This window comes from Primulina tabacum, chromosome 2, assembly GCF_025594145.1.
Source record: "Primulina tabacum isolate GXHZ01 chromosome 2, ASM2559414v2, whole genome shotgun sequence".
Taxonomy (NCBI): Eukaryota; Viridiplantae; Streptophyta; class Magnoliopsida; order Lamiales; family Gesneriaceae; genus Primulina; species Primulina tabacum.
In genome coordinates, this window is record NC_134551.1 from 8,318,098 (window position 1) to 8,336,903 (window position 18,806).

At 34.0% G+C, this 18,806-nt stretch overlaps 4 protein-coding genes across 5 annotated transcripts; 3 read left to right on the plus strand and 1 right to left on the minus strand.

Moving 5' to 3' along the window:
• Positions 1–890: 890 nt before the first annotated feature.
• LOC142529398 (chaperone protein dnaJ 6-like) lies at positions 891–10,946 on the plus strand. The gene is made up of 9 exons (XM_075634935.1): positions 891–909; positions 4,772–5,010; positions 9,200–9,298; positions 9,399–9,500; positions 9,837–9,896; positions 9,986–10,092; positions 10,168–10,250; positions 10,379–10,469; positions 10,570–10,946. The coding sequence occupies exons 2-9, from the start codon at positions 4,888–4,890 to the stop codon at positions 10,763–10,765; spliced, it is 861 nt and encodes a 286-aa protein (XP_075491050.1). The 5' UTR covers positions 891–909; positions 4,772–4,887; the 3' UTR covers positions 10,766–10,946.
• Positions 1,307–2,749, minus strand: LOC142537368 (uncharacterized). The gene has a single exon (XM_075642905.1). The coding sequence runs from the start codon at positions 2,735–2,737 to the stop codon at positions 1,388–1,390; it is 1,350 nt and encodes a 449-aa protein (XP_075499020.1). The 5' UTR covers positions 2,738–2,749; the 3' UTR covers positions 1,307–1,387.
• On the plus strand, positions 3,457–4,208 carry LOC142537455 (uncharacterized). The gene is made up of 2 exons (XM_075642965.1): positions 3,457–3,579; positions 3,639–4,208. Exons 1-2 carry the CDS (start codon positions 3,462–3,464, stop codon positions 4,136–4,138), a joined length of 618 nt encoding a protein of 205 aa, XP_075499080.1. The 5' UTR covers positions 3,457–3,461; the 3' UTR covers positions 4,139–4,208.
• Positions 10,947–12,931: 1,985 nt separating the features above from the next.
• LOC142529391 (UDP-glucose 6-dehydrogenase 1-like) lies at positions 12,932–15,978 on the plus strand. Of its 2 annotated transcripts, none has more exons than XM_075634920.1 (2): positions 12,932–13,071; positions 14,077–15,978. In XM_075634920.1, exons 1-2 carry the CDS (start codon positions 13,017–13,019, stop codon positions 15,537–15,539), a joined length of 1,518 nt encoding a protein of 505 aa, XP_075491035.1. In that variant the 5' UTR covers positions 12,932–13,016; the 3' UTR covers positions 15,540–15,978. The 2 variants fall into 2 exon arrangements, with proteins under 2 accessions (XP_075491035.1, XP_075491041.1); XM_075634926.1 differs by lacking the exon at positions 12,932–13,071 and adding an exon at positions 13,089–13,335.
• Positions 15,979–18,806: the final 2,828 nt, after the last annotated feature.

An 18,806-nucleotide genomic window follows, 5' to 3' on the forward strand; every position in this document is an offset into this window, starting at 1 on the left:
AATCATGCTGATATGGGAACTAAGTGTTTGTCTGTTGAAAAATTCAGATCTTGTTCAAAAATTTTAAATTTTGATACTTCTGACTGATGTGTTCGGTTTCTATTCTTTTATGTAGCTTACTTAGTGTTTACTATAAATTGGTACTTGTACTAACTTTGTGTTTTCTGCAAGTGGGGCAATGATGGTGGCTGTAAGTGACTCTCCTGTCCAGTGAACCGGCGTTGGACCGAAAGGTGGAGAAATGTTGGGTTTGGCCCAGCTTTATCCCAAGCCCATAACCCAAAGCCCATTCCCATATACCTTGGCCTACTAGGTTGTTTTGTATTATTATTAAATACCGATTTGTTCCCAGCAGCCAAGTAGCCAAGCGTGAGTTTTCTGATAGAGGCAGTAGCATTCATTCTTCTTCGGCGTGCAGTGTTTTTTGCTTGGTGCATGTGAGCTCTTCTCTTTTCTTCTCTTGTTCCTCTCTATTCCTCAAGTGATATACGAGAGTGTGTGTGAGATTGAAAACTGTCCTCGGTTCCTTGTGCTGTCTCGATCAGTGTCGTTGCCTACTGTGTGTGGTGAGCTGTGTGCTTAGGGGCTATTTGCTCAGGGTTGAGTTGGTTATCAGTAACCGGGGTTTTGATCGGGAAACCTTTGTGGTTTTCGCGTTGGTTTACTACGTATTTGGAGATGCCAAAATCAGTTCATCTGAGTCAAGTTTTATCTTAACATATCATATTGTATTGTTTCTTATTGTGGCTAAAAGTTGCAGGTCGGCCAACCAGCATTAGAAGATACGACATCACTGATGAGCATCCAACAAAACATGAGATTAAATTATATAAAAATATAGATAAAAATATAAATAAATAATATAGCAAACTAGAAAGTTGCTAATTTTGACCCAAGGAAACCTCTAAGGCCATCTCCAACCCATTACGCTATCTTAGTGTCGCACTAACTTTAAAATAGTGTAATTCTTACACCAAATATAAAATTCATCTCCAACCCATCAACTCTAAACTCTACATTAAAAGGAATATTCTCAGAATATTTTCTATTATTTTATTAACAACAAATAATTTATTTCACAAAATATTTATAAACACAATAACTAAAATATCACTAATATCTAAAATCATTTCTATATTAAAATTCATTATATATATATTAATGAATTAAAATATTAATTAAATATATTTTTATAATGACTTTAAAAAATTTTAATATTTAATATTAATTTTAAATACTTAAACTTATTACTTAATTAAATGTAATTAACTAATCATTCAAAAAAATTACACTCACACATATAAATATTTTGAACATAAATTACTAACATACAACCAATATTCAAATGATGCTTATAAAATAGAAATGACACACAAATATCCAACTTTTAATTAACGGAATTACTATATAAATCCCATAAATGGTCGATTAGTGCATCTCGTAGTGCGAAGTGAGCCTCTCTGTCCCTTATGTTTTTATACCGAACAAGAAATTCTTGAAATCTTATATTTTGATCCGTAACCATTTCCACATTTGGAGTTGGTGCTTCCAACGCATCTTCGATTGGTGTATCCAAGTCACGCTCATCTTCGATAATCATATTGTGCATTATAATGCATGCAGTCATTATATCTTGCAAGTGTTTCTTCTGCCAAGCACGTGCTGGAGATGCTACAATTGCAAATCGTGATTGAAGTACTCCAAATGCGCATTCGACATCTTTCCTACATGACTCTTGTTTCATTGCAAAATATTTGTTTTTGGGACCGCGTGGATCATGAATTGTTTGCACAAGAGTTGACCATTTAGGATATATACCATCGGCTAAATAATATCCTTGATGATACTCTTTTCCACCAATAAAGTAATTTGCTGGAGGAGCGATACCTTGTGCAAGATTTGAAAAAAGATTGGATGCCTCGAGAACATTGCTGTCATTGTTAGACCCTGGCATACCAAAAAATGCATGCCATATCCAAATATCATAATTAGCAACCGCTTCCAAAATAATGGTCGGAGAACCACTACGACCCGCGTATTGTCCTGCCCATGCTGTTGGGCAATTTTTCCATCTCCAATGCATACAGTCCAAGCTTCCCAACATTCCAGGAAATCCACGTTTTTCACCAATATGCAGTAGTCTATCAATATCAATGGAGGTAGGTGACCTTAGGTATCGCTCTGCAAACACCTCTACAATATCCCGACAAAAATGTTGAAGGCATTGAATTGTAGTTGATTCTCCTATCTTAATATATTCATCAGCAGCATCCGCTGGTGTACCGTATGCCAACATCCGCATTGCAGCAGTAATTTTTTGATTAGTAGAGAGTCCCAGCCGACCAAGACCATCTACTCGTTGTATGAAATAACGATCATGATTCTTTACAGCTTCAACAATACGAAAAAAAAGGCCTCGTGACATTCGAAAACGTCTTCGAAACATTGCTTCATTGTATCTTGGATTATCAGCAAAATAATCGTTGAAAAGATTACGATCCGCCAATTCTCGATCACGCGGAATTACGATATGACCGGGAATCGACCCTCCATGTTTGACTTCAACTTCATGTTGCTCAGCATATGAAGCCGCTAAAATTGTGTTATTGGTTGCTAGACTCCCCAATAAATTTTCTGTTTCGTTGATGGACTCAAATTGATCTTGAACATGTGAATCAAATTCATCAGATGAGCTAGATGATGCTGAATTAAAAAAATGAAAATTTTGATAATTCATGATGTATATTGATAGTTGTAAATTTTGAAGTACGAGTTGGATAACTTCATATGATTGATATCCAAAAAATCCGATTCGATTTATTCACCGTTGGATTAGATTTCTTTCAGTTGGAACCATATGATCATTATCCTATATACGAAAAATCTGATCTGATTTGTTCACGATTTGATTAGATTTCATTCAATCACAACCATCAACTTCATATCATCTAGTATCACTCATTCTATATATATATATATATAACATAATTTCATTTCGAGTCACCATTATCATTCTCTATATAATAAATATTATACTTATCTCCCAACATATTTTTGTTTCAATGGCTTCGAATGCACGAACTGCTTCTTATTCATATCAAGAAGACATACACCTTTGTCATGTTTATCTTGACATTTCCCAAGATCCTATCATAGACATAAACCAATCTCGAAATCAATTTTGGAGTCGTGTCGAGCAAAGCTACAACAGTTCCAGAGCACCCGACATGACTGAAGTTCGTAACAAAAGATCTGTGCAATCTCGTATGGGCTTAATATTTGCGGCGATTAGTAAAGTAAACACATGCATCCAACAAGTTGAACAACTCCATCCGGTGCTTCAGATACGGATATTGTGAGTTTTGTTTTGATAGAATATCTATACTTATATTATTATCAGTTTTTTATATTATTTAACTTAACTTTAATTTTATATACAGATAATTCGTGCAAAAGAGTTAATGAAACAGGATTCTAATTTCAAGAAAGGTTTTAAGTTTGATAATGTATGGTCTATTATGAAAGATATGGAGAAATTTGCAGCTTCGTCAAATCATTCACGGTTAACAATTCAAAGAGGTATTGATTTTTTTACTCTCAGCAATCGGACACACAAGCAACGGATTCCCCCAAATCAGCGTCCCTTGGATTATCACCATTTGAGATTAATTTAAGTGATGAAAATATTGGTGGTACTTCGTCACAGCGGCCACTTGGAGTGAAAAAAGCAAAATTTAAAAAGAAAAAAGATGAATATATGTCACCGACAATTAAATCAATGAGATTAGGACAAGAAAAAATTCTGGAAATAATCCAAACTGGAAATGCTTATCGTGAACATAACAAAGAATTACAGATAAAACGTATGCAACAAACTGAACGAAAATTGGAACAAAATGAAACAAAAATAGAACAAAAGCGACAAATGTTGGATTTGACTAGGTTTCAAGAAGAAAACAAAATTTTGGTAATTGATCTCAACTCAATTCAAGATCCATCTTTGCGTGAAAATTTCAGGGCCGAACAGTCAAGAATTTTGAGTGAGAGGGAAGAAAGGAAACATGCACGTGATAGTCTCGACTATGAAAAATATTTTGGAGACATTGGAGGATCTGGATCCAGCTTACCTCCGTTTTAAATTTAAGTGCTTGTCATCCTTATTTTATTGTATTGTGGTATGATTTTTAATAGTTTGTTGTTTATTATCTTGTTTAGGTTTATGTTATAAGTGTTGTCATCTTATTTTATTTTATGTTGTATTGTAATGTCAATTTTAATAATTTAGTGTTTTTTATGTTTGTTTATTTAATTTTGTATTATTTTCTTTGATTTTCAAAAAAGTAGTGTTTGAAATCTTAATTTTTTTTGTACTTGTATCTTTGTATTCAATATTAATTAATTTAATTATAACTACATAATTAAGATATTCATGGCATATTTTATACTATTTTATTTACTACAACTAATTTATCACAAATAATTTATTAACATAATAATATTATCTTTATTAATTATGTATTAAATTAAAATATCCAAGTTTTTTAAAATCACTTTGTTAAAATTTATTGTTTGAAATAATATATTTTTATAATTAAATTAGATTATAAAACTAATTGTATAATATTTAGAGTTTAAGTAAAATTATAATAAAAAACAATTACAAAAATAAAAAAAAGAAGAAAAAAAAAACGTTATTGCTACAGTTTGGTATCAAACATATCGCTGGTTGGAGGAATTAACTCTGCACCTGCAGGGTTGGAGTTGCTCTAAGCGGGAACAAGCGAAAACGAGGTGTCATAAGGCGGGAAAGAATGATTCTTTCTTCACCCCGACTATAAATACAATCTCATCCTAACTTTGAATCAAACGGAAGCAGATTTTTTGGAAATGGGGAGGAGTAGAAAGACTAGGGTTTTGGAGGCGAATTGTGAGGAAGAAGAGGTGGAAACGAACGAAAATGAGCAAGATTTTAGCGAATCGTCTTCCTCGAACGAGAAAAGCTTGTATGAGGTTTGTTATTTCATATTTCTTCTCTTTTCCACTTCTTCACGAGTTTAATTTAATCTTGTATTTTTTTTAATAAAAAAATCAGATTTAATGTGAGTAGGTTTCAGAAAAAAGTTGATCTTTTGTTGCTGAACTGTTTTATTTTTTTAACCTAATAAATGGGTGCTTCTGGACAATCATCTTCTGAGGTTACGTTGTTAAAGGGTTGGGTGAAAATTAACTTTGTGTTTTGTCAAATTGTATCGAAAATTAACAGTAATCAACCGCAAAAATTCCAGAATTCTCCACAAGAACGGAAAGCCATAATTTATTTGGCATCAAACTGGCATATAAACTGGAAAAGGCATTGATCTTTTGCGTATTGATGGCTGTTCAAAGATTGAGATTTGTAATGTAATCCAGCATTGATATGTTAAGAGATTTTATTGAGGATATTCCTAAATTGCCTCATCTCGCATCCATCTAATTCCGAAGGTTTTAAAACGTTTTATCTCATGAAATGTTTGTATTTAATTATTTATTGGTTTCTGTATAACTATTGTTAGGAAAAATACGCCCCAGCTGCAATATCTTTTGTGATGCGTGGCTTTGAAATTCACATGAATATATATGTATATAAAAAGAAAAAGATTAGGGGAACACAAATAACTTTTATTCAGGGAGTTTAATTGATTCTTGATACAATGGATATGAAAAGCATATCTGATCTTATAAGCACACCCTTTAAACTCAAACAGAAAGTTGGCTCTAACTAACACATCCAATGGCTAGTTCCTGACTAACGTATAATCATCTTCTTAAACCCTTGATCACACCATTTCCCAAGATGAAATCTCAGCCACCAGCCTGACAATTCTCCACCTTGGCTAGATCTTCAATTTGATATTGGGCAGTCAATTTGATATTGAACCTGCCCAGTTTTCATTTGTGAAAGATTCAGGGCGAGTTTGGATTAAAAAGTTGTAGCTTGAGAAACACTTAAATAAATTAAGTTTTTTTGAGTGTTTTTTATTAAAAAAAGCAGAAGTGGTTTTGACGTTTGGATAAATGTGAAAATTGCTTTTATATTTATTTCTAAATAGAAATAGAAGCAAAAACAGAAACGCAAAAGCCAAAAATTCAAACTTTTAAAGAAGTGCATTTGTAAACAAACATTCTATTTTTTTTTTAAAAAAAACACTTTTTATATACAAAAAAGCGCTTTTAGCCCACTGAATTTTCCAACCAAACGCACTATTAATACTTCTTTGATCACTTTTCTGAAATAATAAAGCTTTTTCCCAGTGACCTTTTTTGGCATCTCGGTATTTTGTAGACTGCCTCTATGTGTTCTTCATAAGGTGGGTGCATAAATTGCACTTGCAGCAAAAGCAATATCAATATCAATATCAAGTCTTGGGTGTGAAAGATACATGAGCTTCCCCACATGATGCTAGTATCTTCCTTTTTCAACTGGAGCCCTCTTTGATATATCACTTAACTTTTGATTTGGATCCATAGTAGTTTTACTTGGTCTACTACCACCCATCCATGTTTCGATACGGCCAATCAAATTCTGATGAAAAACACCTCTCGAACCGTGCTATGTTGATATCATCATTTCAAGTGAGGATTATATCAACAACATATACAATTAGAATAGTCATCTCCCTTTTATTTGTATGCTTCATGAACATTGTATAATCTGATCGTCCTTAGATATAACCTTGTTTTTTATGGATCTGGAAAATTTTCTGACCCAAGCCCTTGGAGATTGTCTTAATCCACAAAGAGATTTTTTCTTATGCAGTTACTCCAATTCATACTATTTTCTTCTTCCTTCTCTCATTCACTCATTTGCTAACTTTTTATTCTCAATAATTCGCCATCAGTTACAGTTACTCCAAAATATCAGGACTTTTTTTTTTATTTCCGATAATCTTGTCTTATACGGTGACTCATTCAGATTTTTACTCCGCTCATTAACTGCATTGAATTCAATATTCACACACTATTGTTATTGTACTCTTCATCTTCTTCATGTGATAATTACCTCAGAAAATTTTGATGAATGCATCTGAAAAATTCGAAACCCATCAAGTTTTTGGTCAATAAGACCATCACCACCTTGCCGCTTCCTCCTTCACTGTGTAAAAATTCATGTAGAGGGGGTTTCAGCTCAAAAATTCCCCGTCTAGTGAGGATTTCTGTCACTGATTGTGATGTTACTGTTTCACTTCGCTCAAAAAAATAGAGTTTGGCGTCAATGTGCTTAGTTCTCTCATGGTAAACCTTATTTTTGGCCTCGTGAATGTCATTTTTACTGTCACAAAATGCATTTGTTGTTACTCATCCATGTGGCTTTTTTAATTGCTTATGTGACAGCAATGAATTCAGCCTCCTTGGTGGATAGTGATACTGCATGTTGCAAGTTACACCATTACACCAGAACACAACCAATTAAAGATCTTCTCGAATCAAGACAAACCCAGAAAGTCTCCATTTACAAAACCATCAATAATTTCTGTACTCTTTTCAGTTTCCATACGACAATCCCACTCCAAATGTATCTCTAAGATACCTAAATATCCACTTCACAACCTCTCAGTGATATCTACTTGGTTTGCTTATGTAACGGCTCACCAAACTCACTAAATAGACTAGATCAGGTCGAGTGCAAACCATGACGTACATAAGACTACCACAACAGTAGTATAAGGGACTCTTTCCATATAATATCAGGAGGAGCGTCTGATCATCATCGAGCTTAACATCAAAGTTTACAAGATCCAATTGTTAGTGAAAATATCGCCCTGCTGCATAATCTTTGATGATGTGCAGCATGAAATTCACATGAATATATGTATATTAAATGAAGAAAGATTAGAGGAACACATAGAACCTTTATTCAGAGAGTAAAAGGGATTCTTGATACAATGAATGTGGAAAAATATATTTGACCTAACTAAGTGCACCATTTAAACACAAACAGAAAGTTGACTCTAACTAACTCATTCAACGTGTGCTTAAACCCTTGATCTCACTGTTTCCCAAGATGAGATCTCAGCCACCAGCAGAACTATGGTGGGCTGGTATCGGTACGGGATATCAACTGTAGGAGGCCCATTGCATTGTTCACCGCCTCCTAATATTCTTTACATAACTATTAGTCTCCAAATTCATCGGTACTTTTCAAACTTTACTAGAATTAACCTCGGAATGGTGTTTGCTCTTTCCATCAGAGAACTTCAGTCATAAGCAGTGAATGAATTACTGGTATATAGCACAATAATGCATTAGACCTCCTGGTGTAGCTACCATAGACTCATATGGAACTAAACTTGCATTCTAAAACTTGAGCGTAAAAACAATTATTTAAAGCAAGGGAAATCCTCTCACGGGTGACCGAGTTCTACTGATGGGTATCTTGTGCCTTTTTAGAGTTATTATTGGTTTCGTTCCAATCTATAATTTGATCGTTATGTACAAAAATGGGATTTGGATTTCATGGAATTAGAATTTCATTTTGGTGTTTGTCTAATATTTATAATGTAATTTGGAATTTGACTTGAAAATTAAAAAATAATATTTCTTATATTAAAAAAATTTGTATTGCTTATTTTTAAAATTTTTATTTTTATTAATAATATTTCTATAAATACTGGTATATATATATTTTTTATCAAAAACAAAAAATTATTTTTAGCATTTAACAAATATTTTTTTAAGAAATGAAAAAATATAAAGTTTATCGAGATGAAATTAAAAATAAAGTTACCAAATTTTGATAAACTGAGTTTTTATAGTATTGAAAAGAATGAAATTATTTTTAAGGGAAAAAAATAATTTATAGAATTTTTGTAAATATTTAAAAAAGACTTTATATTTATAATTAAGTTGTATATATTTAATTCTAAAAATAATTTTATTGTTGCTAAAACTCAAATCCCATTACATTCTATGAAATCTTACTAATTTTGGATGGATTTCACTTAGTTAAATGACATTCTTATTTTACCAAACACTTTAATAGTATTTGCAATTCCAAATCCCATCAAATTCTCTCAAATTCCATGTCGCCAAACACAATGTTAAAAACTCCATGCTTAAGCTATAACTGTGATGATTTATGATATCCTTTTATGTTTGTGTGTGCGCGTGGCTCTAAATATAGAGCTTGGAGTTGTAATTGGCTGGACTTCCGCATTTTTAGATTCTTGGTGTAGACAAAGTTGCATCCCAGCAAGAAATAAAGAGAGCTTATTACAAGCTGGCTCTGAGGTTACATCCTGATAAAAATCCTAATAACGAGGTAAATTTTGTAGTTTTAAACGTGCTGCATTTGATTCTATTCCATCGGAGAAATCATCGGTCTTGTTCAAGGTTTTTATTATTCCATTTTCTTTCTCTAGGAGGCCAAGGAAAAGTTTCAGCATCTGCAAAAGGTTATGTCTGTTCTTGGTGACGAGGAGAAACGTGCTGTGTATGACCAGACTGGCTGTGTTGATGATGCTGTAAGTCACAGTCCTACCTGCTGTTCTTGCTGTTACTTGTTAAATGATTGTGGTAGCTCCGACACCATTCACAAAGGTTAAAGTGTGTACTGGAATAATGTATGAGCAAAATCCACCCTCAGCATTTAGATATTCTAATAGTTGCACTGATGAAAGATTTGAAGATCAAGTTGTTCGGATTATTTTTACTACTAATTTACTGTATTTTTAATATTTTATAACATCATAAGTTTTTCATACATTATAGAATCGAAAAACGACTAACATCTCTTATGGCAGTTTGTCCAACACCATAGGATCCTCAAACTTAATTGACATGACTATGCTGATTAACAGGAACTAGCAGGAGATGACATTCAGAATTTAAAGGCTTTTTTCCGAGCCACATATAAGAAGGTTATTGGCCTTTACTATCTGATGACTTTCTCCAATACTTGTTGATTCTGCTGTACTCATCAAATGAAGTATATGGATATCGTTTATAGGTCACTGAGGCAGATATAGAAGAGTTTGAAGCTAACTACAGAGGCTCTGATTCAGAGAGAAATGATTTGCTTGAGCTATACAAAAAACTCAAGGGAAACATGGATAGGTATATACAATTAGTGTGGTGTATGACTGTCAATTTAAACTTTTCACATCATAATCTGTTTGCATTTGTTTTCAGGCTTTTCTGCTGCATGCTTTGCTCTGATCCTAAACTAGACTCCCATCGCTACAAGGATGTCATTGATGAGTCTATATCTGCAGGTGAGATCTCTCCCATTTCTATGATGGAATTTATATTAACTTTGCTAAATAATTTTATTGTTTTTTCCTTTTCTCAATTTTTGTGCTAATTACCGACCGCCTTGTTCTTTCCATTACCATATTCATAGGAGAAGTAAAATCAACCAAAGCATATGAGAAATGGGCTAAGAAAGTATCCAAGTCAAAACCTCCCACAAGTCCATTGAGACTGAGAAAGAAGTCAGTGTCTTTACTTCCCCAATACATCTTCATAGCGTATCTTTATTTTTTAAAAAAGTGTACCTTTGAGGAAATTGTATGCTCATGAACGCCTTTGCAGATCAAAGAAAAACTCAGAAGACTTGTATGCTATAATAGCTCAGCGACAGAATGAGAGGAAAGGCAAAATTGATTCAATGTTCTCATCTCTAGTTCAAAAATATGGTGGAACTGAGGCAATTCCAGAGCCAAGCGAGGAGGAATTTGAAGCTGCTCGGAGAAAACTCGAAAGTAGGAGGACTTCCAAAGGAAAGTAATTGCACTCTAATTAACTCTGTTATTTCTGTAAAAATTATGAATTCTGTGAATGTTCTTGTATCTTGTTTATGATACATATGCCAACGATGCGGCAACTTCTCATGTCAAAGATGAGAGTTCATGCCTGCACGAACAGTGATGGTTGCAACGACGGCCCTTAATATATGAATTTGTTCTATATATTTTATGCATGTTGTTGGATTTTATCAGAAACTATATATAAATTGATGGTCTCAGTAAACAAATGATTCCCTGATGAAATTATTTTCTACCATATTTTTTTTATTAATTATCTTTGTACAAAACATGTTCCTGGGAACAATTACATAACATATACTATTACTTGATAATCCACAAAATGGAATATAAGTGATTAAGTCTACCTGATGTTCTAATGCTTGTGATTTTTGTGATAATCCACAAAATGGAATATAAATGATTAAGTCTACCTGATGTTCTAACGCTTGTGACATTTGTGGGATTAATCAATCATCAGATCAAGTAGCAGCAGTTTTAAAATAATATTGGTTTAAAATGTACAATTGACTATTTGCATTCGATTGATTAGGGTTGCGTTTAGCTGGATTGATGAGATCAGATGTGATACATAATGTCGTGATTAATGTGGTTGAGGGAATTACTTGTCTGGTGGGTGCGCATGAATGTTTCAAGTTCGTTGGCTTCGGTTTCAGTATGGTCGATTCTTGATATTCAAGTTATTGTGTAATTAATATATGTTTAATGCTTTCTGACTTGTATTATTTTGAATTGAATACATATTTATGTTATCATTTAATTAAAGAGTAGGTCTCTTGTAAGACGATCTCACGAATCTTTATATGTGAGACGGGTCAAACCTACCAATATTCACAATAAAAAATAATACTCTTAACATAAAAATTAATATTTTTTCATAATGACTCAAATAAGATGTCCGTCTTACAAAATACGATCCGTAAGATCGTTTTACACAAGTTTTTGTTTTAATTAAAAATCACGATCCCACTCTCTTTCATGCTTCCAACACCACAAATAAATAGATTATGAATTGAATCTATCGATTTTTTTTCTTTGAATTAAATCGGTTGTTTGATCAAAATAAGCTATAATTTTTAATTCATCGCATTTTTCTCATTTAAAGTTAAGTAGGTCCGTTCATTCATTTTCTGGTGAAATTTGTCCATAATAATATTATTAGCATCATAGGAACCAAATTATATTTCTTGCTACCTATTGAAGAAAATAATGATTCTTTCTTTAAAAATCGCAAGTCCACGAGGTACGTTCATGCCATAAAAATAAGGGAATTCTAAGCATTAAATGTCATTTTCAACTTCAAAAAAAGATCTTTTTTTTTTCCAGGCATTTCCATATTATTAAATAAAACTCCAAAAAAAAAACTATTTAAAATTTGGTAATGCATTCATTAAATCAATTTTTACAAATTAGGTGAACCATCCACGAAGCACGGGGTGCACCTCAACGTGTATTCGTAATCGTGCGCGACAGTGGAGCATTCACGGACAACCCCTAACGCGTATACGACTCCTTCCCCACTGTCAAATAGCCACCAGTTTACACATGAGTCTGTATTTTCTCGTCCTATTACTTAAAAAAAATATTGTGCCATTGACCATCCAAAATAAAAAAATTTAAAAACTGTATGATATGTTGAACGTGATAAAAGAGCGGTCGACAATTGATATATTGATTGTTATATGATTTATATAATTAGAATTGTACTGATTTTAGTGAGAGACGTTTATTCATATTATTCATCACGATAATTTATTGTGACATAAATTATTGACAAAAACTTGTGTGAGACGGTCTCACGGGTCGTATTTTGTGAGACAGATTTCTTATTTGAGTCATCCATGAAAAAGTATTACTTTTTATTCTAAGAGCATTACTTTTTATTTGTGAATATCGGTAGGTCTCACATATAAAGATTCGTGAGACCGTCTCACAAGAGACCTACTCCTAAATTATTTATAATGTACATCGAAATCTGAACTATCAATACTAAACATTTGATTAATATTCAATTTTACCTTATATTCCATCATATTAGATTAATTATCACTATATGAATAATTACTCAATTATTATCCTCTAACCAATGATTGATATATATATATATATATAAAATAGAAGGTTTGAAAATAGCATGGCTTCAAACGAGAGGGGCTTTATTGCAATTCATCCCACTCCCCGGGGGTGGATCCTGAGCCCAACGAGTATTTAACCATGCGCATGTCTCAGCTTCCGTATCCAAGCCCGTGTTCATTTCAAAGATCCAGAGGTAAAGTATCAGTTTCTCGTACTCGTGATTTAGCTCGATGATTGATTTCTCTTTTGTTATTTGATAATTCGGTGTGATCTGAAAATGCGGCTGTCGCGGTCTGATGTAATTTCAGCGATCTCTAATTAGTGCTTGATTTTCTGTACTATTGGTAGTTAAGTGATTAGATCTACGCTGGTTTGAAGGAGTTAGGGGTGATAGAATTAAAAAAATCAAGTTTTTTTGTTAGAACTTGAAAAATGCAAGATTCATCGCTAAGCTTAAGTACGTTGCCCTGCCTGATGCTTGCAGTTTGATTTGAATTGTTTTATATATATATATATATATATATATATATATATATATTTAATGTGTGTGTGTGTGTGTGTGTGTGTCGTATGGATTCCATCACATGTAATTGGTTGATGGTGCATTTGGAGATCTGGTCTGATTAGGCATGGCTGAAATCATCCAATGATTTCTGCCTGGTATTATTTATTTCATTTGGATAGTAATTCGTCTTCTTCATGTGTGATCGTACTTCTCGTTCATTTTTTGCATCAGATCTGAGTTTGAAGCGCAAAATATATTTTGTTCTGATATTTAGTTTTTAGTTGTGGTTGATTAGATTCAAATTCATAGTTAATGTAATCTAATTTCTTGCAACCGACTATAGATATTTGTATACCTTGGTCCATCATTTGTATCCCTCTTATTCCAAGTGGAAATATATGTATGCTAGTTGAGCAACTACGAATTCGTTCCTTCCAGTATCATGGGGCAATTTTCTTGGTGAAATGGCTGATTTGCAATGATGTTAAGATCTGACGAAATCATGTCCATGCGATTAGAATATTATATAGCCAAAAACGGCCTGATGTTTCTAATACGGATTGTGATTATTTTCGTGTTATCTTATTATTGCCCACTCTATGGTTGCTGACTCGTGAACAATATTATGTTTCTACATAAGGGTTGTGAGAATGTATCTGTGAAATGCTCACATGTTGATTTTCCAAATTCCAGGCCACGCTAACATAGAAAAGATGGTGAAGATCTGCTGCATTGGAGCTGGGTATGTGGGAGGCCCTACCATGGCTGTGATAGCACTCAAATGCCCTGCAATTGAAGTAGCTGTTGTTGATATTTCTGTTGCTCGCATCAATGCCTGGAACAGTGATCAGCTTCCTATCTACGAGCCAGGACTCGATGATGTGGTGAAGCAGTGCCGTGGCAAGAATCTTTTCTTCAGCACAGATGTGGAGAAACATGTCTTTGAGGCTGATATAGTCTTTGTTTCAGTGAACACTCCAACTAAGACCAGGGGCCTCGGAGCTGGGAAAGCTGCAGATTTGACATATTGGGAAACTGCGGCTCGCATGATTGCTGATGTGTCGAAATCTGACAAGATCGTAGTTGAGAAGTCCACAGTTCCAGTCAAAACAGCTGAGGCCATTGAAAAAATCTTGACTCACAACAGCAAGGGAATTAATTATCAGATTCTCTCTAACCCAGAATTCCTTGCTGAGGGAACTGCCATTGAAGATCTTTTTAAACCAGACAGGGTTCTTATTGGAGGCAGGGAAACCCCAGAAGGCCTTAAGGCAGTCCAAAAGCTGAAGGATGTTTATGCCCATTGGGTTCCCGAAGATCGTATCATTACCACCAATTTATGGTCAGCGGAGCTCTCCAAACTTGCTGCTAATGCCTTCTTGGCTCAAAGAATTTCATCGGTCAATGCCATGTCTGCTCTATGTGAAGCTACTGGAGCAGATGTTACCCAAGTGTCTTACGCTGTTGGCAAGGACACGAGAATTGGTCCCAAGTTCCTTAATTCTAGCGTTGGTTTTGGTGGCTCCTGCTTCCAGAAGGACATACTCAACTTAGTTTACATTTGCGAGTGCAATGGTCTTCCCGAGGTTGCAGAATACTGGAAACAAGTTATTAAGATCAACGACTATCAAAAGAGCCGGTTTGTCAACCGCATTGTTTCTTCTATGTTTAACACAGTTTCTAACAAGAAAATAGCGATCTTAGGTTTTGCCTTTAAGAAGGATACAGGTGACACGAGAGAGACTCCTGCAATTGATGTTTGCCAAGGACTCCTAGGTGACAAGGCTCAGTTGAGCATCTACGACCCCCAGGTCACCGAGGACCAGATCCAGAGAGACCTTTCTATGAACAAATTCGATTGGGATCATCCCCTTCATCTCCAGCCAATGAGCCCAACCACAGTCAAGAAAGTCTCTGTCGTTTGGAACGCCTATGAGGCAACAAAAGACGCTCATGCTGTTTGTATCCTTACTGAGTGGGACGAGTTTAAAACACTTGATTTCCAGAAAATATATGACAATATGCAGAAACCAGCCTTTGTTTTCGACGGAAGGAACATTGTCGACGTGCAGAAGCTCAGGGAGATTGGTTTTATTGTTTACTCGATTGGCAAGCCACTCGATGCCTGGATCAAGGACTTGCCTGCTGTTGCATAAAAATTGAATATCTCCTATACTTCTCGCAATGAATCAAATGGCATGCTTTGAGTAAGGAAACTTTATATCATTGTCATTATTATTTTTATGAAGATATAGTCATGTAGATTTTTTTGGTAAAATAGGTAAGAATTGAGAGCCATTTCTATTGGAATGAACATTCTCATTCTAATGTCTTACCAAGTATGAGTATAGGGAATGAGATGACCTTATTCTCTCCACCAAGCATGCCCTAAGATCCTTTTTCTTCCACCATTTTCATTTTAGAAGTAGACCAGTTTTTTTATTATTCTTATATTACATATGTAGTCAGAGGAGCAACTATGTTATTTCTGGGCTAAGATTATGGTTGATGACATTGATCTTGTCGTTTACTTGTAGTATTACGACTTGATTTATTGTTTTGTCTGTGAAGTAATGTGAGGTTACAAGTTTTACATACCATTTTTGCTTTCGTTTTTATTTAACGTTGCTCGTAAATGATGTCTAAATATTACATACATTTCCGAAATTTGGAACCAAGAAAAACTTAACATTGATCTTTGTGATGTTTGTTGGATTAAATTCTGATTCTTGTGAATGTGAAGTGGGTACTGGTTGATGTATGGATGGATTATTGAGGCTTTGTTTCATTCGTTTCCATTTTTCATCAAACAAAGTTTACTGTTACTTTCTCAAGATTTCTTTCTTTGCACGAGTATTTTCATATATCCAAATATAATAATTATTTCATATCAATTTTCGTTCACCAATCAAAATATTCTATATTTGTGTAATTATCTAACTCGATTATCATATTGTAGACTAAAAAGCACGGCATCGCTAACTCAATGTAATTTAGTACTGTTCATCGAACAAACACCTTTTTTTTCTATGTATACCCTCAAAACTTTTAGAAATATGTATCCTGAAATTTCGAAAATAAAAGAACCTAAAAACGAATGCTTATTAAAACACCATGAATTGCACTGTACTCGGACCTTGGTATGGACATTATATATAGGAGTTTCATGCAAAGCATACTATAAAGGGGAAAGATGGACGGTAGTATGTTTCAAAAAATTTTGAACCAGGCATTTCTGCGATTTATTTGAGGGGAGCTTAAAAGAAATAAATGGATGCAGACTTAGATGTTTCATTGTTTCTGACGCAGATGAATTCATTTGCAAAATCAAAGCAATATAAACATTTTTGGATGGACGAGGTGTCATGTAGAATCCTAAGTGAAGCTGGTTTTAAGAAAGCTTTTCATTTTCATTATTTGTCATGCAGGGAGACTGTATATGCATAGTGACAAACTACTGTGAAGGAGGAGACCTGTTAGTAATGTTATGATTCGTGTTTTCTTGTGTTCAAAAACAGCGAAAGATTAAAAAATTTTATTTTATTTTGACAATCAAAATATTTGGATACTCGCATGATTTGGATTGAATAAACATACATGAGATGTTAAAGCTTTTACTTTAGTGAATTTTCATTTGGCTTCAACTACGTCAGTACAAGCGAACGTAGCTCTTGTTTTTAAATCCTACGTATGTTCTTCAAATCTCATTTCTTCAATATTCAAATCAGGTCCACGGCTGAATTACTTGTTTCTCTTCCAACTTGCACTAGAAAGTATAGAAGGATTTTACGTAGAGATTGATATGAAGTTGCCGAAAACAAGGAGAGTGGGAAGATGTCTTTTTCGAAAAATCCCTTGACTTGGAGGCTAGGGTTTCGAAAATTGAGAATGAATTATTGTGTTTAACCCTAAGCCTAATACACATATATGCTTAGGGTCCATTAATTAAATTAAATATTTAATTGGCTTAATCAATTAATTATTGTAGTCCAACTAGTTTAATTAATTATTAATCTTTTAAAATCTAATTAAGAACCTTAATGATATGTATATTGGTCTTGTACATATCTCCATTATATTTAATATAAATCTTTTCTAAATTCAACATTTGAATTTATTATTTAAATTATAAATTCATCTACTTGAATTTATCACCTCTAAAATTGCATAAATTCAACTCCTTGAATTTATTATCTCAACATTGACAAAATAATCCAGTACTTGTGTGACCCTCAATAGTTCAGGGATACAGCTAGCCGTGGGTTCACAACTATTTGTGATTCAGGACATAATCTTTTATTCGGGATTACCCTAATTTACCCAATTCTATCTCAATTGATCATGAGAATGTCAGAAATCATATTTCTGATTAAACCCATCAAATCATGGTAAGAGCGTCTAGTAACATCTCCCTATGATTCCCTAGGTATCACTGATAGTGCTTGCAAGAACCAATCGATTATGATTAGCGTACAGTACGGTCCCTTCATCTCATATATCCCGATCGAATCTGCAACCATTGGTTCATCGAGGGTTGCATAAGAATTCGATAACTGTGTGACACATATTTGAGAATAAATAGTGGCATCACATGTACAATTGAAGAACTCCTTCCCTAATGTACATCTCATACTCTGGCCAGAGATTCCATGCACTATTATTTCATCAGATCACACATGATATCCACACCCGTAGGTGAGCGGTGAGTTCCCGGCTACAATACATGCATCACAACTGTACCCAATCTCGCTATATGATGACCCTCCTGGAGTCGGTAAACGAGTCAAAGCACAGCCTTAGCATATAGAGCCTCAGTGTTCTCCCGTGTCATAAGAACTAATGATGTACAATCATAACCACATACTTATTATCTCGATGAATGATAACCACTTGGAAAGTTCGATGGAGGGTAGTTCGGTATAATCATCATATGACTACTCATCTGCATGTTTGGACATCTCTATGCCTTTACCAAAAAACGCGGTACACAACATCACAGATGCTAGTCTCGAGCTCAAGCGACCTTTATCCATGTTTTAGACGGCTGAATCGACTAGGAACAAATTTAGATTATACGGTGTTTACGAATGAGTTTTAACATCGAATTACGATTCATTTGTATTAAAGTAAAATCAAGGTCTTTATCTATGTTGAGCATATGTATATACAGATAAAGAAATAACAAACCATAAAATAATGAATTATATTAAAATAAAGATGGTTTATTACAACTGAGTCAATAAATTCTCTAGCTAACAGTTGACTTACATGACATCTATTCTAACAAGTAATTGAGCATGATTCCAAACTTTTTGCATTTTTTTTCAATGAACGGATACGTTTATTTTTTCTGTTTATCTTATCTGAATCTTAATTTTCAATTCCCAGTTATCTAACATATGCATCAAGAAAGAAAACGACGT

Excerpts from the sequence above, each read along its gene's own strand:
- LOC142529398 (XM_075634935.1), top strand. The coding sequence starts at position 4,888 with ATGGGGAGGAGTAGAAAGACTAGGGTTTTGGAGGCGAATTGTGAGGAA. Across the intron at positions 5,011-9,199 it reads ACGAGAAAAGCTTGTATGAG|ATTCTTGGTGTAGACAAAGT; the intron begins GTTTGTTATTTC and ends CCGCATTTTTAG. Across the intron at positions 9,501-9,836 it reads CTGGCTGTGTTGATGATGCT|GAACTAGCAGGAGATGACAT; the intron begins GTAAGTCACAGT and ends GCTGATTAACAG.
- LOC142529391 (XM_075634920.1), top strand. The coding sequence starts at position 13,017 with ATGCGCATGTCTCAGCTTCCGTATCCAAGCCCGTGTTCATTTCAAAGA. Across the intron at positions 13,072-14,076 it reads TTCATTTCAAAGATCCAGAG|GCCACGCTAACATAGAAAAG; the intron begins GTAAAGTATCAG and ends TCCAAATTCCAG.
- LOC142537455 (XM_075642965.1), top strand. The coding sequence starts at position 3,462 with ATGAAACAGGATTCTAATTTCAAGAAAGGTTTTAAGTTTGATAATGTA. Across the intron at positions 3,580-3,638 it reads ACGGTTAACAATTCAAAGAG|CGTCCCTTGGATTATCACCA; the intron begins GTATTGATTTTT and ends CCCCCAAATCAG.
- LOC142537368 (XM_075642905.1), bottom strand. The coding sequence starts at position 2,737 with ATGAATTATCAAAATTTTCATTTTTTTAATTCAGCATCATCTAGCTCA.